Here is a 25880-nt window from a genome sequence, read left to right on the forward strand (position 1 = left end):
TTGCAAATGCAATGCCTCAATTCAAAAATGGAGAGCACTGGAAATTAGGGTAGTGTTATGCCAACATCTGCTGTTTGAAAAACATGCTGAAATCCATTATGAAGTAGTGGTCAAGACATTTAGAAAATCATAACATAATCAAATAGAGTAGTGATGGATTTATGAAAGAGAAATGCAAATGTTTGATAAATTTATTAGATTTTGAGGATTTAAAAAAGCAATATGAATAAGGGAGAGCCAATAGTTATAGTGTATTTTGATTTCTAAAAGGCAGTCAATAAGAGGACACAAAAATTACTACACAAGAGATTACAGTATTGAGTGGTGATATATTAGCATGGACAGATGATTGGCCAGCTAACAAAATACAGTCAGAATTAATGAGTCAAATTGCAGTTTAGCAAACTGGGACTACTGAAGTGCCACATGGATTAGCGTTTGGGCCTCAAATAATTACAATTTATATTAATTTTCTTCTTTTTTCACATAGCTTTAGAAGAAAAAGCTTTTGCTGTGGCTTTACAGTCAAGATCCACAACTAATCCAAAACCTTAGTGAAAGGTAAGTGCAAGTGCAGGACATTGCTAGAATTTTAGTTTGGGAGCAGGAATGCAGGGAAACCATATACAGTACCCTGTTGTTTGTTATGATCCATACAGTTGCAGCCAGGTGAGGTTTTGAGGTGCTAGGAGCCATATCAGCCACAAATATTCTAGGGAGGGCTGACCACATAGCCCAGGGACAGAATGGAAGACATGAAAAATTTGCATGAAAAGTACAGCAAATAATGAAGAAGACAAATTCAATTTTAGGTTTTATTGCAAGGGAAATGCTAGTATAAAGTGTCAAAATCTTGTTACATTCAGCCATACACGGCACTGGTGTGATCACATTTCAACTGTGTAATTTAAAAAAATAATAGGAGTACACTTGTATTGGAGACAAGGCTGACTAATCGTATTTCTTGGATGAAAGGACTATCTTATGAGGAAAGGTTCAGCACTTCGGACTTGTACTAATCGGAGTTTAGATGAATGAGAGGAGATCTAATTAATTCAGAGGGGTTTGACTGGATAAGTGCTGACAGAATCTTTCCTGTTGTGAGAGGATCTAGAATTTGGATAAAGGGGATCTCTCAATACAAATGAGGAGGAATTTATTTTTCCAGAAGATTGTGAATTGTTAGAATTTGCTCCCCCAGAGAGCTGTGGAGGCTGTCATTGATATATACAATGATAAGGATGTCAGTAATTACAAAGAACAGATAGGCAAGTGGAATTGAGGTCAATATTACATCAGTACCAGCCTTTCTGAATAGCAGAACAGGTTCAAAATTGCTATTTGGTTTTCTCCTATTTATATTCTTCTGTAATAATAGGACCCTAGAATGGTGTGCTCAAGCTTTGCAATTTATGATGTAATTCAACCTTCCCTTTTGAGTCTTAAAAACTTATAATAGTCATGATTTATATTCCATGTAAAAAATATAGATACAAATATTCATCTTTCCACATTTCCTGAAAATTATATCCTGCATTTCGTTTTGCTTCCCATAGGATGTCCACTTCAATATCCAACTCAGATGTTTTGCATTACACTCATCCCCTACCCCCTACCCCCAGCTCATGCAGTCAACCTGCCTAATTTCAAGTAAAAAGGATGGGAAAGAAAATTACATTAGATGTTCAGGGAGCTGGTGAATGTACATTACCTTCAGGAGGGGTAGTCTCGCTAGTTTTCTGACTCAATAGCAATCGCCCATTCACACATTGGCCCAAGTATTAATTTAGGACAACATCAACATCCATATATTTGAATCAGTCAATATCCAGTGGAGAAATTGATCAAAAATTGAACATAATTTGCAAAGAGGAAAATTTAATCAGACCAACCTTGAGGTGGGACTGACTCAGAGCTAGCTTTCATAAAATCATTTAGTGAGAATCAATCTTTGGGGCATTCACGGTGTACCCCAAACCATGGTACAACAACAAACATTGGGAGATCATCACTGCATTCAGAAGTGAACCTAATACAAACTTAAAACAAACCACTGTTCCTGAAACTCTTCCTGCCTGACCACAACCATGACTCCACATCTCCCACATTAAACCTTTAGATCCATAGCACACATTCACTTCACCATAAAAAAAAACTTGTATTCATTGTGTCCACAAAGTTTTCAAAAAGCTTTACAAACAGCAAATTACACAGGAATATTACCAAATACCACAAATTCAAGGTCATAACTCAAAAAAAATAGATGAATATAAAATTGAATTAAATAATTCAATCCAAAGAAACATCCAAACAAACTCCTTCGAGCTATCAATAAGACCTCAAACATCTCAACACTAGCTAGGAGGAAAATGAGCCCACCTCAAGTTTTCATAAAACAGGATCCTCACTTTACAAATGCCCAGTGTCATTCTCATCAATATGATTTATTCAAGCACAGCACAAAATCAAACATGACGGTCTATGATCTAGGAAGGCACAAGCATGGATTAAACAGCTGGTAAACAAAAATGCTGCAGCATGGAATATGAATACCCCATTATTTCACTCATGTGTTGAGATGTTCTTTCCTACCTTTATGCTCAGCCCAATATCATATGGTATCCACTATTAGACAAAGAGACAAAGTTCAATTGTGTTCTCATCAAGTAAAATACATTTATCTACTTGGAGGAAGAGAGTATCTTGAACGCTAAGTAACAGTCCAAGCTGTGCTAATTTATTATGTCGCTGCTCCTTTTCAAAAAGGTGGTAGACGTGTGCAGGGGTGCATCCATTAGTTTTGCATTGTACAGTATTTTCTTCCACATCAATCCTTCAAATCCAATCTCTAACAGGGGCCCCAGTCAGGGTCCACATTTGGCACCAGTACCCATTAAGTTTACATGCAAAGGAAAGAGATTGATAAACAACTTCCAACTTGGAGCTTAAAATGCTAACTTGACAATTACTGTAATAATTAAATGTCCTGATCTGAATCCTCAATGCTCTAAAAAGGAGCTTTGATTGCTTTAAAAAAAAGAATAATTGCAAGAATTTTGGATTTTTTTATTCTCATAACATTATAACAGCTAAAAATAGATCGACATTGGACTGCTCACGTCTTTAATCTTTAAAATTTACTATAAGTGGAGGCTTTGACTTGGTGAGTGGGAATTGTCAAACTTGCAGCTTGACAATAACACAGAAAGCTTGTACTACGGATCATTATCACTAGGCACTCAGTATTTTCTCAAAAAAGGTTTTCTGGTGATTTCAGTTCCACTGATTCCAGGTTGTTGTCCCAGAGTCTGGAGAGGCACAATATATTTTTCAAATCACCACTGCATATGAGCTAATGGTGCAGCGGGGAGAATGGTGTTCACTGCTAAGTAAATAATTTTACCTCTAAAAGAGCACACTGACTCAAACTTTAAAATTAATTGCAGCTGAACATGGAACTACCATCTGTTTTTAAAAAAATAGAATGGAAGGTTTGGTACTAACCTCACTTTAATCATTGTCAAAAAGCATGAAGGCAGCCCAACGTCCTCCCACAAGAAAGTCCTGGGCCCCTGAATCTTGGCAGGCCCTCTTATGAAAAGCTAGGCAGGCAGAAACCATTTCAACATAAAAGTCCTTGGCAAACACAGCAATCAGTACATTGCACATTTTCCTAATCTCCTTTGAACTGCACTAAATGCAAATGAAGTTAGGATCGTACAATAATACATTTAGTCCAAACGATTTTCGTGTTGAAAGGCATTTGTCAAAGAAAATTGAAGACTTTTCTAGCTAAATCAATAGAAATTATTTTCTACATTGTGCCAACTGTTACTACTGGTGGCATTTGTTTTCCACACAGATACAAAGCAACTGATCAATATAAATGTCATGAGAAAGGATTTCTGTCAAGCTTCCCAACTCCCCTGTAGACTCTTAATGCAGCACATTTGCCTGCTGGGGAAGGCTGATGTCAGCGCTTGTGAACACAGCTCAGTGAAAGGATAAGGAGGCCTTTGTTTTCAGTTGAACTGTGAAAATGAGAAAATGGCTCCAGCCGACAAACAAGAAACCCACATGCACAGGTCATCCCAAGCCCTTTGCTTAATGTTTTAAAATACAATTTATGTAATTCATATATTCTCTTTCACAGAAGCTTATTTTTTTGAAAAAAAAATGAAATCTGGAAAAGTGAGACAAAACAGAGGATTCTGATCACAAGAAGATTCACCGAGTCTGACCATGAGAAGAGGGAGGGGAAATTTCCTCAAGTAAAAACCTGGCAGAAAGATAACAGTCAAATTCTCATGTTATTCTGTCCTGGAAGAGTACCTTTCACACATATGGTGAATTAGACAAACTTGAATTTAAAATAACCTTGCAATTTTTTTTCAATGTTTCACAATTACTCTCAGATGAAGAATATTTATATCTCCGGCATATTAGGGTCAATCCTATTTGCCCTGCACAACAAGAATGATTTCAAAGTGCAAGTAGACTGCTCACAAGCAAGAAAATCAATGCTATTCTGATAGTTTATTGAATATTTATGATGGCTTAAACCAAAAGACAGTGAAAAGTTATCTCTTAATGTTTAGCAATGTAATGAATGATTCACTACACTAAATGTTGGAAAATAACTTCAAAGAGGATTCACTTCTCCGCTGCTTCACAAATTTCCCAATTATCAACCATAAAGACAAGGGAGATCCTGGCATCAATCTATAGTCTGTGCCAATGTTGCCAATGCAATGGTCAGGCACTACACTTAGACTTTAAAAGTCTTTGGACAATGGATGTGAATGTTAGTCAATGCTCCAAGCTTTACATACAATAATAAAATATTTGTATCTTCAGACAATAAGGTAAGGCCGGTCATGCTGATCCTCACCAGCAAATCACCATCACGTAATTCTTTTGAACATCAAAAAAACAAGTGGTCAGTAATCGTGGAACAGAACCATACCATAATCAACATACTTGGAGAAAGGTTCATGGAAGATAATATTGATTGTGGGTGAGTGTGATAGAATGTACATTTTCTCTCACATTAATGTTGAAAGAGGATTTCAAGTTGCCTTCTTAGAGGATATAGCCTTTTACTTCAAAGGTTCCCAATATCCTTGTCATTAGAACATGATCAAGACACTGAACACGATGTCGGAGTCTCATCTGAACTAGATACATATTGCTTAAATAATTCTTGTTTAGATAATGAAATTTCATTTGAATGCTATGTATTTCTGAGAATCAGCTTGAACTAAGAGCAAACAATCTGTTCTTCTTTAAGCCATCAATTTTGTGCCAGAGATGGATTCATATTAAATTCACCCTTGCCATGAACTGACATTATAAATCAGTTAGTGCTTCCAAGTAAACCTGTTGGACTAAAATCTAGTGTTGAGAGATTTTTAACAAATTAAATCAGGTTTTAGTATGCTTTGCTTTTAAAACAAAGCTCTAAATTTGAAGCAAGTTTACCAAGTTACATGGCTACTCGACATAAGTAACATGAATTCTTAATCCCCAATCAAAGTAGTTCAACTTGTAGAACACATCAAGCTTGAACGGACCTTTGATGAAGAAGCAGCCAATATCATGAGTAGGACATTCATAGGACTGATCATTAACTTCACTGAAGTTCAATATATACAGTTGTACAATGCAATACAAACTGGAAATCAAAGTCTTACATACTTGTGCTCACTGAATGTATGGGATTTGCCAAGTGGAAAATTAGTAAGATCCAGAAGAGACCTGGGTTCAATTCCCGCCTCAGGCGACTGACTGTGTGGAGTTTGCACATTCTCCCCGTGTCTGCGTGGGTTTCCTCCGGGTGCTCCGGTTTCCTCCCACAGTCCAAAGATGTGCGGGTCAGGTGAATTGGCCATGCTAAATTGCCCGAAGTGTTAGGTAAGGGGTATGGGTGGGTTGCGCTTCGGCGGGTCGGTGTGGACTTGTTGGGCCAAAGGGCCTGTTTCCACACTGTAAGTAATCTAATCTAAAAAAAAATTCCACTGGCTTGCTCAACAAACCTAAATAGCTCAAGAACTTCAAATTCACAGTAAAAATATATATTAAAAAAAGTGCTCTGGTCATGTGACAAAAAAGTCAAACGTCCTAAGGCGCTTTAGAGGAGCGATTATCAAATAAATTTAGACAGAGCCAAATCAAAAATGTCTTACGCAGTCATTTATAAACTTATAGATGTAGGGCTTAAGGAAGGGTTTAGATGACAAAAGAGATGGATAGGAGACGATTAAGGAGGGAATTCCACTCTGTAAGGCAAGCATTTGAAGGCACAATTCTCAACGTGTAACAATGCAAATCTAGGTGCACAGGTGGTTAGAACTGGAGGAGTGGAGGTGGTGGAAGGTCGTATGAGGTAATAGAAATAGGGAAAGTACAAGTCATGGAAAGATTTGATAACAAGGACCAGAATGTCTTTTTAAAAAGGGCATGCTGGGGGAATCATTGCAAGTTGGTAAGTGCAGTGGTGAATGGGAATTGATGCAAGTTAATCAGTACAGTTTTGGAGGAGTTCAAGTTTAGAGAGGATGAAAGGCAGTCAGGACAATACTGAAATTGTCATATCCAGATCAAAACAAAGGCATTCTTCAGAGTTACAGCAGAGGAGCAGAGACTAGGACAGGCATAGAATGACATTGTAAAAGTAGACCTTCTTCAGCTGATCAAACCTATCCAGTGACTCTGTGACATATCTTATTAGTTAAAAGTAGATTAAACAGTGCTACTATACAAAAAAATGAAAACATAGCTTTGCACTAATAACTTCAAATATATGAAAGCAAAGTTTTGTTTAGAAAAGCTATGCTTCCATTCACATTCTGCACCTAATGAAGCTTGTGGATTTTCTGCAGGTTATCTGGTTTTGGATCATATCCACAAGTTTGCAATGGTTTACACAAACCAGCTTTTAGTGTATGGGCCAAAATGAGTTATGAAAGCCAGGACTTTACTGAAAGCTGCATTCTGTCAGAGCTTAGGAGGTTTCAAGGAAAGAACAAACTCTGGAAGTAATTATATACCATCCGTTTTTACTGGCATTAAATTGCAGGGGTGTTTCCGTTTTTCTTTATCTTAAATATAGCTATTTGAACATGATTGTGATCCTCTATACAGTCTGATGTAAGACATTAATTTTGGCTGACTTTGTGAAAAATATATCACAATACGAACCCAAAACAAGGTGCAGCTTCCTCTTGAAACAAGAATAGGTCATTTTTATCTGACTAATAAACAAGTTTACTTCTTGGCCAGCCAGATATGAGCGAATAAATGGACTTAAGGTCTTATATAGTATGCTGCATTCCAACTGGGATTGATTTCAGAAACGACGACTAAATCACTCCACAGTTTCATTAGCACAGTACCTGCCTGTAGACTGGAAATATACCAGAAAGCTGTGAAATACAAAATGGCATGCAGACAAAAGAAAAATCCCAGTTCTCTTGCTTTGTGACCTGCACAAAACCACAACTCTCACGTTGCAACTAATGGGAATTTCTGAAAAGCCCCAGGAGATCAATGCACTGAGAACAATCCAAGTGGCAACAAGTTTGTGTTACAGGTTTGCTCACTGCTGCATATAGCAAGCACTATCACTTCTTGGGGATGACAGAAAAGAACCACGTCTCATTTCATATTTACTGAGATCCCGAATTGGTGAAACTTTCGAACAATACTGTCGTTAAAAGTTATCAAAAGCATTCAGCTAGTGACTAAGCACATGGATATAATGTCACCTTTGCTACACTGTACATTTTTAACATCACTGTTTTGGTTCTTGCGACTAGGGAGTTTTGGTACAGAGAAATTATAACTTGACAAAATGAATCAGTAATCAAAGTCAGCTTGCTCTGTAACAACTGATACAAATGGACAAAATAAAATCAGGATGAATATAATCAAAAGCTAGGAAGGTAACTGATCAGGTAAATTAGTACATGTCCAACTTGCTTTGTTAACAACATTTTACGATCAGAGGACATCATCCTGTTTTGTCAACCAAGCCAGTTGCAGACTTCCATTGTTCTTACCTACTCCAGTGCCAGAAAATGTATTGCATTACGTCACCACCCACTTGTAAGCCATGAATAAATCTTGTTGTGTTACTATATTGTACCATAAAAGGAAACAGATGATTGTTATGAATGGGGCTGCTAATTTTATTCAAGCGTATGCAATCTTTCAAATTCTTCCCCTCAAGTCTACAGGCCTTTTTCCCTGTACTCAGGTTTTGTTCAAATCGAGACATTTTGTTACTTTGGATAGAAAGGTTTCATGCTAAAATTTCCACTATCACCTTCACTTTGAAGGAAACACTCAAATTTTCTGTATCAATCTTGAACTCATCTGCAGTTTAGAATATAACCTTACTTTGCGTGCTTTATGGAATAATAAGTCTAAAAGAATAAATGAAATAGCTACAGTAAATTTTAATCCCACAGAAAACCAAAATACACAATCACTAGCTGTTTAAACTCACAAACAGGAAATTTCTTCCTCTTCCTTGAATTTTCCCCAGTGACCTACAACACCAGTCAACAGTGTTCCATCGAGACAGACACAATAGACAGGTCAAAAAGTCACAATGGCATATAGAGTGTTGATTCACCACAAAACAAAGGGAAAGATGGAGGGAGATTACAGTGTCGAGGCTGCAGCAGACAGACTTCATGCAAATGAGCAAAGGGTGACACACATCATTGCAGAAATACTTCAGATTACATCTGAAATCATTTGGAATAGTGCAGCTCCCAGGTCCAGGAGCAGTGGAGTAAACTCTCAACAACTGGACACCACGTCATGCTTTCTGCATTTGACTGAATTGATACATTACTAAAAATTTTGATCAGGTTGGAAAGGCTGTTTTCTAAATTAGATATGGATCCTCATTTCAACAAAAAAGCTATTCACACGTTTCTTATTAAAGAAAACAAAATAGAACGATGCTATCTGCAACAAAAAAAAGTGACTATTCATCAAGGACTTACTAAACATTAAAGATCTGAACACACTACATTGTAAATTGCACTGGAATGCAAGGAATGTAGACTACTTCAGTTAAGCTCTAAAGCTAAGAACTGTAAGTAGTGATCAGGAATGCATATTGGCACTGTCGACATTGTGCTATGATCATTTTGTCTAGTCAGGAATAAGTAGAAATCTGTTTCAACATGATGCTATTCATGGTCACAGGAACAGAAAGAAAATAAAGTTTCGTGTATTTGCATGCACACACATTTCAATGTTATTTTTTAACAGATATACACAGATTTTTTTATACATGCACAGATATATGTACAAGCAAACACAAATCTTATTACTGTTCTCATTTAATGTATCAGTAACTTGTATGAATAGTCATCTCTGAAAATGATGCAATTTTTCAGCAACATAAATTTTAATCAGATGTAGCCTAAAACTCTGGGAACATTTTGATATTTTCCACAAATCAAAATTAGAAAGTGGTATGGCACATTTGAAGTTAGAAATATTAGCCCATACCACTTCAGCAGTTTCCAATGTCTACTGCTTGATTAATTAAAAACATTTCAATGTATTTTCAAAACCTTTGGCTTTTTATTTTCCTCAATTCAGACTTCCAAGTGCTATACAATCTGTAACCATTCAGCAGAGGGGATGGTGGAGGATCTTAGAAGTAGAAGCTTTGAGGTCAGGAATTCCAGTACTTAAGGACTTGATGGGTGAAGGAGTAGAGCAAACGAATTGGAGGTAGATGAAAGAAACCAGTGCTGGGGAAACGTCATGTTCTTGAAAGATTGCTTGGTTGCAGCAGTCTGCAAAGGTTGGGGGGAGCGGGGTGAATATTTGGTGAAATTCAAACACGACAATGACAATTTGAAAACACAAGCATTCGTAAATTGGGAACCAATCTAGATCAGACTGAGGTGATGGTTAGCAGAACTTGTGCAGAATACATGCTGTAGCATTTTGGATGAATCACCTCCAAATCTGCAAGGACTTCTAAAGGGTTATTGGAATACTCAAGCCTGGGAACACCAATATGTAGATTGACATTTTAGGATCAGATAAACTAAGGAAAGGGTGGACATGTGTAATCTCCTGAGTAGCAAAAAAAAAAGCAGATATGGATGGTAATTTAAACTCAAAATTAGACAGAATGCCACACAAACAAGATAATAGCTATGTTTGACCAAATGTTTAATCAAAGAAAATTGTAGTTTATTCAGAATTCTTACAATTCCCAAATAGTCCGAGTAGCAGTGCAGGTGTCAAGAGGTGGTAGGGTTGCTGAACTGGGTCACCATTCTGCTTGCAGAATTCCCTACATGTGATCAGATATTGGCATGAATGGGTTACAAAAAGATAGTCATAGAGACGTACAGCATGGAAACAGACCCTTCGGTCCAACCTGTCCATGCCGACCAGATATCCCAACCACATCTAGTCCCACCTGCCAGCACCCGGTCTATATCCTTCCAAATCCTTCCATTCAAATACCCATCCAAATGTCTCTTAAATGTTGCAATTGTAACAGCCTCTGCCACTTCCTCTGGTAACTTGAGGGCAAGATGATGAACTATTGCAAGAGATTTTCTAGCTATTACTGGAATGATAAAAGTGCAAAGTGCCCACTTAACTGTATAATGGAGACAACTGAGATCAAATGTATGAAAGACAGGCAAGCCAAGTTGGAGAAGTTGTTTACTGTACCATGAGTATTGTTACAAACATTATCACACCTCTTTGGTCAGGATTATTTTATTGTTGTTCAACTGGAGGTGTTCAAACAGGGAGCCATGAGAAGGATGAGCAGATATCTGGGTGGCAACAGCATACTCAATGATAATATCAGACTATACTAACACCATCATTAAAAATGTCAGTATCATGGCGGTCCACCAATTATTGGGGAAAGGGTTAAGAAAACAAGAGATGAGCCTTGTAAACAAGAATACCTGACGGAAGAGAAGTCAGAAGTTGGAGAAAAATGGGATTAATACATTATGGTAGAGAGGATCTTCTGACTGAAAGAAATGGGAGGGGAGGATCACGACAGAGGGCTGAACAAAAGATCTTACTCTTAGAGACTATTTTTATCACAAAGAGGGATTGTGGAGATGGTAGTGAAGAGATGAAACTGAGGGTTGTCTTTCAATTCTGAAAATGTGAAAAAGTGAAAGTCTCATTTGATAGAGAACTGGTAATGAATTTAGCTGGACAGTCACTGCCTCTCGGGGGTGGGTTGTGAACTGAAGAAGTGAACAATTTTCACAAGGACAGCAAGGCACAATAGTGCTTGATGAGGTCCAGCCACAGTGTACTAGGAAGAGCTGGATAATTCATGTACTACATATCAAAAGTTTGTACACTATGAACTGAAGAAGAAAGCTGGGAGCTATTTAATTAGATTAGTTTCCCTACAGTGTGGAAACATGCCCTTCAGCCCAACCAGTTCACACCAAAGAGTAACCCACCTCAGACCCAATTCCTTCTGCACCTAGCAATTTAGCTACGGGCAATTTAGCATGGTCAATTCATCTGACCTCCACATCTTTGGACTGTGGGAGGAAACCGGAGCACCCAGAGGAAACACACTCAGACACAGGGAGAATGTGCAAACTCCACACAGACACAGTCGCCCGAGGCTGGAATCAAACCTGGGACCCTGGTGTTGTGAGGCAGCAGTGCTAACCACTAAGCCACCATGCTGCTATTATTGTAATTTCACTGAGAACAAAAGCATGCAATAAAATTGCAGCGTGATGATTTTAAATGATGCTTTCAAAGAACTAGGAACCATTTATTCCTCATTACATCACACCATCAATTTCAGTGAAAACATATTTAGGTGTATAGCACTACCCCATAATAAATGTAAATATACTGGTATTGGATGTAATGCAATGTAGAGTGGTATTGGATAGCACTGAATACTTTGTAAATTCTCAAAGTACATCCACCTATGAATAACATTCTTTCGCAAGCATGACTGTTTAGCTGACAATGTAGTTTGAGGATTCTATTTAAGTTCATGATTCTTCCAGCTTACATTATGGGTCTCAAATCATTTTATTATAAAAACACAAATTATAGATGGAGTTCAAACGCAGTATCTGGAATGATCAGTTAAGAAGTTTACATTGAATGGGAGCATGGAGCACGGGATAATTGAACACAGTAAAAATGGGAGCCACGGCAAGAAAGTTGGGAAAATCAGATGAGACATCCAAAAGAAGTTCTTGATGCTGACTGAAACACCCCATTTTCCAACCAAGTGTTGAACGACGAAACAGCATTCTTATTCGACAGCACTGTCAGGCCTATTTGCATGGCTTAGCACTCATTATCACCTCCATTCCTACTTATGCTCACCTCATTTTAATGTAGCTTCTCCATTCTCCCACCTGCCAGATAGAAACTTGATGCCAAGAATTCCCATCATGAAAGTCAGAGCAGTTACCTAGAGAGATTCCGACCCACCGCTCGCCTCTGGTCATCCATTCTGGACACTAGGCTCCAACATGTGAGGGAATGCTCTGTGGGCAAAGACCACACATCCCCAGCCATGGGCATCATCATCATCATCCAACACACACCAGCCTCACTGCAGCCTCATGGTACATCCCTGATTCACTTAGAATGTGATTCTGAATGTCTATGCTGCACTGTAGAGCACCGCACCTCTCATAATTTTGCTTTGAATATTTTCTTCTGCTGCACAGATGTTGGAGGTCTGGCAGCAAATCAATCCATTGCCATGCTAATTGACATGCAAGCAGCATGCACAGAACAGAGTGACTGCACAGCAGTGCAGTTTAGAGGGAACACTACTCATAATACGCCGGTGTTGCACACAGGAAAGGGTACACATTTCATGGATTGGAACTTACATGTTTCAGGGATTCTCGCTTACTCTCTTCGTATTCAATCACTTTAAGCCTATTTGGATGATCTCAAATAAGCTTCACATGGTTGTCAGCAGTTATCAGTCAAGGGGACGGACATCTTCCCTATGCAGTACTGCGCAACTTAGGTAGCAAACACACGTGCCTCAACCAAATTGCCATTACTCAAAGTCAAGGGAGACATGCATTAGGCAGGGAGCCCCAGCAGTTAGTCAGAGGCATTGTCCAATGTCAGTCAAGACTTGGGCACAACTAGTTGCCAATCAAGGTGGTTACAGTTCAGATCCTCTGCTCGTAGGTGGTGTCAAGTTGAATGTTGGGAACTCAACCACTTGTCTCGATTCTCTGTCCTATTGAGAATTGTTTTCTCCTAGAATGAGATAAAGGAAGAGACTAAGTGAGGGAAAGGTAGTAGTTCTGGGGTGAAATTGGGTGGGCAAGAGTCAGGGAAGAAAGATGTTGCATATGACAGCGAGTGTGATACAGCAGGAGCCTTGTAAGAGGTGGGTGCAATTGCAGATATAGCGCAAGCGTGATACAGCTTAAAGACGATGATGTAAATTTCCATGCCAGAGTGAAACTCATACTCAATAGCTGGGTCAGGTTGACAGAAACAAGTACAGTGGTTTCTTTGGCCAGTTCTGGGGAAAGATGACGACCCTTCTCTGCATCATCTCATCCAGCAGGACCTCCGGTTTCCTGTCCATAAATCATAACGCCAATTTCCCCTCAATAGTCATAGAGATGTACAGCATGGAAACAGACCCTCCGGTTCAACCTGTCCATGCTGACCAGATATCCCAACCCAATCTAGTCCCACCTGCCAGCACCTGGCCCATATCCCTCCAAACCCTTCCTATTCATAAACCCACCCAAAAGCCTCTTAAATCTTGCAACTGTACCAGCCTCCACCACATCCTCTGACAGTTCATTCTGTACACATACCACCTTCTGTGTGAAAATTGCCCTTTAGGTCTCTTTTGTATCTTTCCCCTCTCACCCTAAACCTATGCCCTCTAGTTCTGGACGCCCCGGCCCCAGGGGAAAGACTACCTATTTACCCTATCCATGCCCCTCATTTTGTAAACCTCTATAACGTCACCCCTCAGCCTCCAACACTCCAGGGAAAAACAGCTCCAGCCTGTTCAGCCTCTCCTTATAGCTCAAATCCTCCAACCCTGGCAACATCCTTGTAAATCTTTTCTGAACGCAGTCATTTGTGGGGCAAATCTATAAAACATGCAGGGCAGCTCCAGACTGCTAGCACTTAATCGGCTGCAAAATAGGCTTTTAAACACGGTGTCACTGCCAGGGATGTACTTGTGCCTCTGGCGAGTGGGAGAATCGAGTTAACACCAGACAAGTGGGACAGCATAGGGGTACCATATATACATAATGACGCAAATTTTGGATGACAACATGAGAAAGCTCACTAGACCTCAAGGAGCAATCTTCTTTGAAACTTGACAAAAACAACACTGCTCCTTTCTGGTAAAATTCAATCCATCAGGCTCACAAGTAGGTGAACAGCGAGGGCTAACCAGCACATGGAAGGGCTCAAAGCAGCAGAGATATGCAAATATAACAAAAAATAAGACACTCAACTTCAAACAAAAGACTTCAAATCATTCAACTGATCTCACCACCACACACCCTTGCCCCACAAATCCTGCTGAGAGAGAGAGACAAACCAATCAAAATCACAAACAGTGCTGGCTCTGGTCAAACATTCTCAGCTCCAAACAAGATGATCTATGTAGTATGAAGAGACAAGCTGTATCAGCCCAAAAGGAACTGACCACCAGTCATTGTTTACATATTAAAGCAAAGATCTGACAGCTGGATTTACTGTTATAAAGGCAAACGACAACTTTCTTTGGTGTATTTTTAGACAGTTCAGTTTGGTATTGATTTTACAGGGGCTGGAGATCTAAATTTAATTAGAGTCCATAGTGGTATATCATTGACAACGCTCCGACTATGGTCACATAAAATGCACATGAAAGTCATGTACACTTGGCCAATCAACAGGAAGGTATTGTTACAGGTAATCCTGCCCCCAGAAAAAAAAAGACATGGTATTGAACTGTGAGCTTGAGCTGTTTACAACCATCTAATCCTTGGATTGCATTACAAACTACTGACTCACTATTTAGTAAACATTTAAAATCACAACCTTAGTTTTCAATCGGGTACTTTGATATACTACTTGTAATACAACACTCAGATGCTTGCAAATTCACCGAAAAATACAACTTGATTAAACAAAATCGAAGTTGCTGCATTCTGATTGCTGTGATGAACGCACTCTTCTTGGTTTCTCAAACCATCACTGGATATGGATTTCGTCTTGTAAATACAGCTCAGTGTATTCAAAAGTTATGTTTAGCATGACACAAATCAGCATAATGACGCAAATTCATACGATAAACCAATCTGGTTCAGTGCCTGATGTGGGTGCCAATTTTTACATAAAAATAGAATGTTTTGTTCACTCAGGGAAGAGGAACCTACAGTCTCCTGCATCCACTCTCCAGAGATCAGTACAAAGTATCAGACTGAACTGGGACATTCCTTGTCTGAATGGTGCGGCTCACATCTTAATAGAAGCTCCAGGGATTTCAATCTACATTGTTTACATTTCTTTTATCACTAAGGCACTGTCAGTTCTCTTAGATATTATGGTAGTAACACACGACATCTTGCATAGAATTTGCCTTCTTTGATGAAGTAGATTTGCCACCAGCAAAGCTCAACCATTCTAAAAGATATTATGCACCACAAGCTATTCAGCAATTGTCGGTTTCATAAAGAAGAGTTGCACCTATAGACACCAAATCATTTCATAGGCACTACTGGATTGTTTTTAGCCCTTCACCATCATTTTAGGCATTTTCTTTTGCATTCCAAAACTGGAGGAGCAGACCATTACCAAGCCATTGTCAATGCCCTCGTGCAAATCAACCTCAACATACTACTGGCTTTGCATATCCATTAATTGAATATTCGAGCATAGTAGTATCTTCATCAGGTGGCAAATCCTCTCACCTTGTATTCATGCTTCAGGACTTTAGGAGACAAGTTAGAAAGGAACTCCACACATCACATTCAGTAACACCTTCACTCACAGCTTTCTTTTTGCTGAGTCAAAATTTATCTGATAGCCATAATAAAAGTGCTTCTCTCCCCCTCAATCTCAATTCTGGCTGGGCTATATCTTCATGGGCATCAGTAGCCTTTATGCCTTCCACTAGATGGCAGCTGAATGTTCAAACATAAATATCACGTTTTTCTGGATTGGCTTGATAACTGGCAAGTGACATTTGTGTTATACAAGTGCTGGCCGATGTTCATGCCCAACTTAAGAACTCAACCAATCTTCCTTGATATTCAGTGGTATTACAGTCGCGTTACCCACTGTCAACATCCTGGGGTTACCAATGACCAGAAACAGAAAAAGACCAGAAATATAAATACTGTGGCTATAAGAAGAGGTCAGAGGTTGGTAATTCTGCAGTGAACAATTTACCTCCTGAATCCTCAAAGCCTGTCCACTACCTACAAAGGCACATTCAGGAATGAGGTGCTATATGCTCCCCCTGCCTGGACGAGTGCAAGCTGCTTGACTAGTGCCACATGCACCACTTTCAACTTTTGATCCATCCACCAGTACACAGTGGCAGCAGCATCTACCATCCTACATTCCCTGTCAACGTTTCTGCCACTGCACAGACCCCAGAGGTTTATGTGCAGCACTGATTTCCAGAAATGGAAGTCAATGCGTCAGATGACCAACAAGTGCAGAACCTCTGAACGGCGACACAACTTCAAGGTAGCATGGGATCTATTTACAAGATGTACTGTGTTCACATATCAAGGCTCCTTATGCAGAACTTTTCAGAACTCTAAAAAGACAAGGGCCCCAGATTGATTGGAACACCACCGCCCTTCAAGCCACATTCCATTTTTACTGGGAGCTATGTTGCTGTGTGAAAATCCTGGAGCACCCTCCTTCACAGCCCTCTACATATAGCTCCATTATATGGACTGCAATGGATCAAGGCGGCAGCTCAACACCACCACTTTCTCCAGAGTAATTAAGGTTAGACAGTAAATACTAGTCTCACTAGCAATGCACACATGCATGATTTTTTTAAAATCCAATCTGCAGTCATACAAACACCTGCCAGAAAACAACTGAAAATAACAAATTTCATTCCAGCTTTAAACCAAGGAGATTGAACCCAGGACAATTAAATGCCATTACCACCACATAACTCAATAACAGCTGACACTGCATACATTTGGGATTGATCGCAAGACCTTCAAGGTCTGTATGGCTCAATTCCACACTGGGTTGTACATGCATCAGCTGAACTATTGGGAAAGCTTATAAGAGGCATTCAACATAGAATTTCGATTTGTTTGAATGTTAATGGAAGCAGCAATAAAGTGCGCAAGGTATGTGGAAAATTCTCAGACTTTGAAGAAATTGACCGTGGTATTTAAAATTTGTAAATTTCCCATTCAGAATGATTTTAGCTGTTGCACTTCCAAAAACAAATCTGCTGTTGCTTCACTATTAATTATGATTTGGCAAAAGCAGTTAGCTTAGTGAATAGCGTTGTTCAGGAAAAAAAATTCTGCCTTCATGTGATGGTTCGAAACTTGTGTTGCAAACATTCTTACTGTTATTACAAAGGAATATTGGTACTTTTGCAATCTGCAAATTAAGTAAAATTTAAACATGGTGAAAGCAACATAAGTAAATGCTAAACTTATTTTTCCAAGTGCCGTTCATTTTATTCTACTACAAAGTCTTCACTTTTTATGCTTCAGAGGTAGGGCTCATACTGTATGCAGCAGCCATTATTTGGCTTGGTATTTGTCAGGGAGGAGAAAGTGAGGTCTGCAGATGCTGGAGATCAGAGCTAAAAATGTGTTGCTGGAAAAGCGCAGCAGGTCAGGCAGCATCCAAGGAACAGGAGATTCGACGTTTCGGGCATAAGCCCTTCTTCAGGAATTATTACAAATCATTACACTCCTGAAGGAGGGCTTATGCCCGAAACGTCGAATCTCCTGTTCCTTGGATGCTGCCTGACCTGCTGCGCTTTTCCAGCAACACATTTTCAGCCTTGGTATTTGTCAGGGCCATCACATCACAGATACTATCTACAAATATGACCAGGAAGCCAGTGTGGTGATCTGGAGTAGGAACAGAAGTTGATTTTCCCCTCATTTAGCTCCTAACACAAATTGAGCAGTCAAACTTAGATGGACGAACTCAACACAGATCAGAGATTCAACTAATATTATTTCTGCTTGAATGTTGTAATGCAATAATGCTGTGCTTGCAACATTAATCACCACAGAGCCACTGCTGCAAGTCCATTGAGCTTACATGAGAACAAAGGGTTTTATTAACATTTTAACCAAATGAAATTATTTAAGATCACCAAAGAATATAATTGCTCCTGTATATGTCCCTGGTCTACCCCAGGGTGGAAACACACTCAGATAAATAAATGCAGGGATAATGGAGACACTGGCAAATTGCCATTAATTGCTGGATTCATGCAGAAAAGGCCAGGATGAGCAAGCAACTGGAACTAGGGAAGTTGTGGAGATCAGATCAAATAAATTCAGGAAACAAATATAAAAATTAGCTCTTGTTGCATAATCCTTGAAAGGATTAAACTGAATGCTTTTGTTCCTCTGCAAAATGCAGTGTATAAAACAGTGTGTGGAAAATTCCATTCATTGGCTAGCTGAATGCTACATTCTGACAGAGCTCAAGAACAGAAAAACAACACCAGTTTTCTCCAGTTTGTTGGGTCAAGTTCTCAGATACTAATAATTTGTACCTTGAGTACAACAAACGTTTCTTTTTGAACAACTTATTCTGGTTGTAATAGTTGTACTAGGTACATAAAATCTAATTTATTCACATTGTAATGTAGAGGAGAGGCAGTGAGAGAATTGGAGGGGAAGTGTGAGGAGGAAAATGTGAGGTGGTGGGGTAAGATGTGTCAGAGAGAGAGGGGGAGGGAGGGAGCGCACGCAAGAGACAGCATAAGAGAAACAAAAAGGAGCAGTGATGTTGTTTTCATGGCACTTCTGCTCACCTTCCCATCGAATAGTGACTGAAGGGTTGGAGATGAGCTGTTAAAGTCAGCTAGATGAATTGCCAGAACCCACTCCTGGGTTACAGAGTTTACTAAAGCTAGAAAAGGTGAGTAGAGTGCAGGGGCAGCAGCAGAGAACAAGTTGGATGACACTAAAGAGAACTGTACACCGTGTGTTATGGATCACAATACTTCAGATTGATAAAATCGGAAGGGAAAATCCTTTGTACAAAACTGAAAGAAAAGGAGTTGAACATCTATAAAATAATGAGGTAAAAACAATGACTGCAGATGCTAGAAACCAGATTCTGGATTAGTGGTGCTGGAAGAGCACAGCAGTTCAGGCAGCATCCAAGGAGCAGTGAAATCATCCATAAAGTAATGTCATGTGACTGGCCTGGGGAGGTAGGGATTAGGTTTTACAGCAGGGGTATAACGCAAATCTAGGACAGGCTGAGGAAAGAGTAATGGTGAGTGTAAAGTCATATTACCAACTGCAACAAAGTGTGACAGACATTAACACTCTTACATAAAATTAATGAAATTTCTTTAGTCACCATTGTATTGTGGTTTATTTTCCTTCAGACCTTCACAACTATTTTTGTATATATTTGCTTTTCTGAGGATAACATATTTCATATCCTTCTACCATCTCCTTCGATACAAAAAAATTGCCATGCAATTCTGTTTTTTAAACTGGAAGGAGAAAAAAAGAAAATCTGGACAGATCTAGAGTCTGAGTATATGGCCTCTTTTTGGCTTAAACATGATGGACAGCAGTTTATGTACAGACAGTAATTGGGCAAGTCTACTATTTAGCAACGAGATTTTTTTTAGATCTATGCTGTTTTGCACATTTTTGCTCAGCAAAGTATGAAGAACCTACTATAAGTGCACACAGATAATGAAGCTTCAATGATAAGCTTCAGAAAAAACACAGAGACTAATAGTGACTGAAGTTGTTCTACATTGAGGCTGTTTAGTCCGCTCCAATTAGTTCCAGTTTTTGAAAGTTAGTGCAACTCAACAATTCAGTTTCCAGCACACGGAATGTTTCTAATCGAGAAATACTTACACTTGAACGTATAACCTGCTTGTTTTAGAAACATGTTCACTCTCGCTTTCCATCTCTTCTCCTCCCTGGTCCCCGCTGAACTTCCTTTTGTTGGGGCTGATGGGTGGAGGCCCTGTGCGGTGGTTGGTGAGTGAAGAGGACACTGGGATTGACTGCATCCTACCGTCACTCCTAAGTGCAGCTTCACCTATGGATTAAACATTTTAAAAAATTAATCTTCTTGAACACCATCCTTCCAATCGCAGGTTGCAACTACAATCTAGGTCTGCAAAGAGTTAAATATACTTGCATATTAAAGACTTCAAAAATGTAGACTACATGTCAATGAACAGTTTACAAGTCACACTCTGAAATGTATCACAAATGGACAAAAATACTACAGTTTGCATAAAATTTGCTAATTGCTCTATTGCAATGAGAAATATAACTCAGTACTGCTGTGGGAAATTTTGTTTTTCTTTCCGCACAGTAAGGGCTGTGGCAGAGGAAAAAGCAGCTTGCCAAACTAAACTTTACGAGATTATTGGACACTGTTAATGTTCTACAGTATATATACGTAGGCATAAAAACCAAACTCCAAACAGACTCTCACACCCTGCCTACATGGGAAAAATAAGTGCATGCACCCAATTTTGCTACAAGGCCCACACCTCTTCCTCAAAGTACAAAAAAAACAGAAAAAAAAAAGACGTGCTGAACATTCAAGAGATTTATTGTTGATAGTTTTCCCCATTGCATTCAGTGAAGGGAAACCACAGTGCAGTTCACCAAACAAATGTCCTATTTTACTGACTGGGTTGTCTCCTCCAGTCTAACCACACTCCATAGCAACCAAGATGACATCATAACTTTGGCAAGAAACAGTCCGATAAACCTAGACTTTTCTGAAAAAAAGTTCAGCAGCAGTTTGAATACATTTAATTTAGTTTTTGTCTCTCGAACCAGATACTACACATTCCACATGCAGGATATGCATGTGACTTTTTACAAGTCATAGCTTCATTACCAGGCAGCATTTTGATGCATTTCCAATTTTTCCTTCCTGACTGCTTATTCATTTGAGGCAGCAAAATTCAATTACATGTATTCCCTTGCCCAGCTGAACAGCTATGTATAGAATTTCCACCCCTCCTCCCCATGGAATTTTAACCTGATGTTTGCCAAGTTACTTTTGTTCCCCAGGAAGGAAGCTCTCCCCCTGCCAACAGATGTGAAAAAGCTACAAAAATAAAAATGCGCCAGACAGAGCATTAGATGAACATGAAATAGGACTTACTGAAACTTTGTATAACATCTCTCAACTTATGCCTGACCAAGTTATAGAGGTTATTGAGTAGGATAAGGACCCATGGGTGTTACAGGCAAGGTACTAGCATGGATAGAACCTCGGCAGAAGGCAGACAGTGTGGATAAAAAGATCCTTCTCAGGATGGAAGCCAGTGACTAGTGGTGTTCCACAAGGGTCAGTGTTGGGACCACAACCTTTCACTTTATTACGTTAGCGATCTGGATGAAGGAAATGAGGGCATTCTGCCTAAGTCTGAAGATGATAGAAAGGTAGGTGGAGGGGCAGGTAATATTAAGGAGGCGGAGAGGCTGCAGACAGATTTAGACAGGTGAGGAGTGTGGGCAAAGAAATGACAGATGAAATACAACGTGGGAAATTGTGATTTCAGGCACTTTGGTAGGAAGAATAGAGGCATGCACTAATTTCTAAATTGGGAGAAAACTTAGAAATCTGAAGTGTAAAAGTACTTGGAAAGCCTACTCCAGGATTCTCTTAAGATAGAATTACAAGTTTAGTCAGTAATTGACCTCCTTCCACCTATCCCACCTCCATCGCCCCTCCCCCTAGTCCCTCCTTCCTACCTTTTATCTCAGCCTGCTTGGCTCTCTCTCTCTTATTCCTGATGAAGGGCTTATGCTCGAAACGTCGAATTCTCTATTCCTGAGATGCTGCCTAACCTGCTGTGCTTTGACCAGCAACACATTTGCAGCTGTGATCTCCAGCATCTGCAGACCTCATTTTTTACTCAGTAATTAGGAAGGCAAATACAATGTCGTCATTCATTTTGAGAGAACGAGAATACAAAAACAGGGATATAATTCTGAGGCTTTAGAAATATCTGGTCAGACCACATTTAGAATATTGTGAGCAATTTTAAGCCCCATACCTCACGAAGGATGTACTGAACCTGGAGTAGGTCCATAGGAGGTTCACAAGAATTAATCCTTTCATTTCTGGGATCATATACGAAGAGCATTTGAGGACTCTCAGTCTTTACTCAATTGAGTTTAAAAGGATGAGGAGGATATGATTGAAACTTACAGAATACTGAACGGCCTGGATAGATTGGAAGTTGGGAAGATGTTTCCACTGGTAGGAGAGATGGGCTCAGCCTTAGCATAAAGGGAAAACCATTTAGAATGGAGATAAGGAGAAACATCTTCAGCCAAAGTGTGGTGAGGAATTCATTGCCACAGAAGGCTGTGGAGGGTAGCCATTGAGTACATTTAAAACGGAGATAGATAAGTTCTTGATTGCCATGGGAGATCAAAGGTTTTGGGGGAAAAGCAGGAAAATGAGGTTGAGAAACCTATCAGCCATGATTGAATGGCAAAGCAGACTCAATAGGCCGAATGGCCTAATTTTTGCTTTTATGTCTTATTCACATGAAATTAAGTATTTGTGAGAATTATGATTAGTCCCAAAAAGTGATGTAAAAAATTGCTTAAGGCACAAAAGGAAGATAAAATTTCAGCAGTGGAATATACAATATGGGAATAAATGGCTTTTATTTAGTAATATTCAATAAATCAGCAGAGAAGTGCCCAAAATATAGACTTCTTGAGCATCACAGCACCTGGAAGGGTGGCTACCAGTTTCTACATTAATGGTCAAACATTAGAAATCCAAAATGTTTTGACTCACGAGTTATCCAACTAATGAAGCAACATCACTTTTTTAAAAAAATCACTCCAGCCTATAAGATTAAAACAAAATAAGTAAGTACAATTCAGACTTCAACAATACACTTGCCACATGTGGCACTAGGACTACAGGTTGACATCACTGCATTCAAAGATCAGCAGTTGCGCTTGCAAATAAAAACATGCATTTATAATATATCTATTGCAGCTACAAGTTGATTTGATAAATTCTAGACTCAATGCAAGTTTAACCTTCCACTATGGTCGTACATAGCAAAATACACATCTCCAAATGCAAAGGATTGTTTTAAAGTCCACAACAGTTTTCTGTCCATTCAGCTTTTTCCATTAACAAATTACTTTGCGCATTACACTAGTTTATAATTTTTTATTCAGAATCCCATTATTAATACAGACTATGGTTTACACATTCTTATTTGCAGCTAATATTTTTCCTTTGCTCAGCTGGGGAAAAAAAAGAGCATTGAGTCGGTGAGGAAAAGAAGGAACTGTCAGCGTTCTCATTCAGATGCTTGAGTGTTAATCTGGACAGACCACAGTTACTGTAATAGTCTTCAAAATAATACCACAGCGAGGAATGGAAAATATAGCTGCAAAGCATACCAGATGTCCTAAGAGTAGTATGTCCAGCGATCTGGTCAGAAACAATGCGTGCACAAGACTGACACATACCATGGTGAATACTTGTACCCCATTTTAACTGAAGATGTGCACAGGATTTATAGAATAACTATGTATATCCACAACTGCAAAATTTTATATCCTGACCCATTTTTCCATGTGGGTACCAGTCACCAATCAACTGCCTCTTAAAAAGTGGGTCTCTGGATATTTTTTTTAAAAAAGCTCTTGGTCTTCAAAACCAAAATGAAAGGAATAAGAATTAAATGTTCATTAACTAGTGGAGTTAAGGTCGATAGTTTTATTGCAAAGTATACATTAAATTGCAAATTCAAGCTCAGTTAGAATTGTTGTAAATTTAAAAGCAAATACAAGATGCCCTTGTTGCAGAGTTGTTCAAAAAATGGAAATCTTCAAAATAATGAGAAATGTATAAAAAACTCAAGAATTACTCATACACAAATATTGCATATACAATTAATATTTTGGATTCACGCTCTCATACACTTCAGCACGATTTGCTTTCATCATTGCCATTTTTGTGCTGCTTAGTGTTCAATCTTAAGTTGACCATCTGGCTACTTCAATTTTCTTGTCACAATTATGGAAACAAGGCTGCTGAACTGGAGTTTGATCACATTTCCAACCAGTTGTTTGATAAGAAAGCACACTTAAACTGCGAATCCGGATTTAGCTGCCAAACAACAGTGTAATATCTGCATTTGGTCTCAAATCAAAATATAATGAAAAATTGTTCTCATGCAAAACAGATGGAAATTCCACAGGCTTATGCACGAGCAATTTTTCTGTCTTAATTTCAGTTGTAGTTTAACAAAGCTCACTGTTGTTTCCACTACTAGTCTTTTCATTTCTGCCTTGCTCCATTTAAATCTGTTCCAGGTTTGTTGGAACTGAAAAGCAATGTTCAGATCACTGACAATAGCACTGAAAATGACCTCTTCTTTTATCCCTTTGCAGGGAGATGAAGCAGTGAACATAAAGATGTCAAGTCAGTTTACATAAAGTTGCAGATCAGGTTTTACAGGACAGGATCATTCTGGTTTAAGTGGACTTTGCTTCCCGCCAAAATAGTGTGCAGGAGAAAGGAACAAAATAAAGTGCTTAAAGTATCATCAGATCAAACAATGGCTTACACAAATATTAATTTTGTTTTACATAACCATGTATTAAAAAACCATGAAGTGTAAAAAAAATCCTGACTTTATACAGGTGTTGTTCACAACCTCAGAGGACAACCTGAAGTTCTTTATATCTTAAGAGGCACGTTTGAAGTGCAGACACTGCTATAATGTAGAAACTGTGTCAGCCAGTTTATGCACAAGATTCCATCGATCTCACAATTAAATAGATGATCAGATAAACTATTTTAGTTGTTGGTAGATATTGGTCAGATAGCCAGCAGACACTAATTTTATCACTTTACTCATCAACCCCACATAAACATTAATATAACTTGACAAATGTCAATGTTTCAGTTAGCTTAATCAGGCATTCAAATGACCTGGATTATTACCTCAGATTCAAACCTGAAGCCCTCATTTAGAACCGACATTCGAAAATAACAGCCATCAACACAAACTAAAATGTGGCTCTTGGCCCATCAGAAGAAAGAAAATTGCTAAATTCTGACAATGTGAAACTCAACTGTCAACTTTGTTTGACCTTTTCCCAAAATAAGCAATTTCTCAGCACAAATCCAAGCTATTACCATATCACCAGGTAGGACAGCTAAATGTTGTGCCAGTGTTCAGGATCCCTGTTCAGCAACTTGTGAACAACTTTTCAGTACAAGCTGGAAATGACAATAGGCTAGACACAACGCGATTTGCATCTCAACAGAATGTTGCATTTCAGAATGAGAAATTAAAAAGGCAATTTTGATTTCCAAAAGAAAATTGTTTACTGTGTTATAATACTTACCAGGCTTCTAGTCACAGATGTTTCTCCATACTTTTGGCTATCCTTCATCTTAAAAGGGAGTCTATCTTACTCCTTTCCAGCAACTCTGGAATATTCAGTATGCTTTTCCTTGCCAACTACTTTTTGCTTGTCATCATGCAAGGATTCTGAAATACGTTTTCAAAAAACCACTTGAAGTGAAATGCTGACATAAATCAGGAGAACCATTTTCACTTAAGCTAATCAGTTATTCTATTGATAAAGGATTAA

At 38.9% G+C, this 25880-nt stretch overlaps 1 protein-coding gene across 4 annotated transcripts in view; it reads right to left on the reverse strand.

The window, feature by feature from the left end:
- vgll4b (vestigial-like family member 4b) overlaps positions 1 to 25880 on the reverse strand; it is a 111216-nt gene that overhangs the window by 19288 nt on the left and 66048 nt on the right. For 3 of the 4 annotated variants that reach the window (XM_060835516.1, XM_060835517.1, XM_060835515.1), the window contains one exon: positions 20118 to 20304. In XM_060835516.1, coding sequence (XP_060691499.1) covers positions 20118 to 20304 — 187 coding nt within the window. Of the gene's footprint in view, positions 1 to 3504; positions 3562 to 20117; positions 20305 to 25880 lie in introns of those variants that run through there. The other variant, XM_060835518.1, reaches the window with a different exon arrangement.

The sequence above is a fragment of the Hemiscyllium ocellatum genome, chromosome 14, assembly GCF_020745735.1.
Source record: "Hemiscyllium ocellatum isolate sHemOce1 chromosome 14, sHemOce1.pat.X.cur, whole genome shotgun sequence".
In the NCBI taxonomy this organism is placed as follows: Eukaryota; Metazoa; Chordata; class Chondrichthyes; order Orectolobiformes; family Hemiscylliidae; genus Hemiscyllium; species Hemiscyllium ocellatum.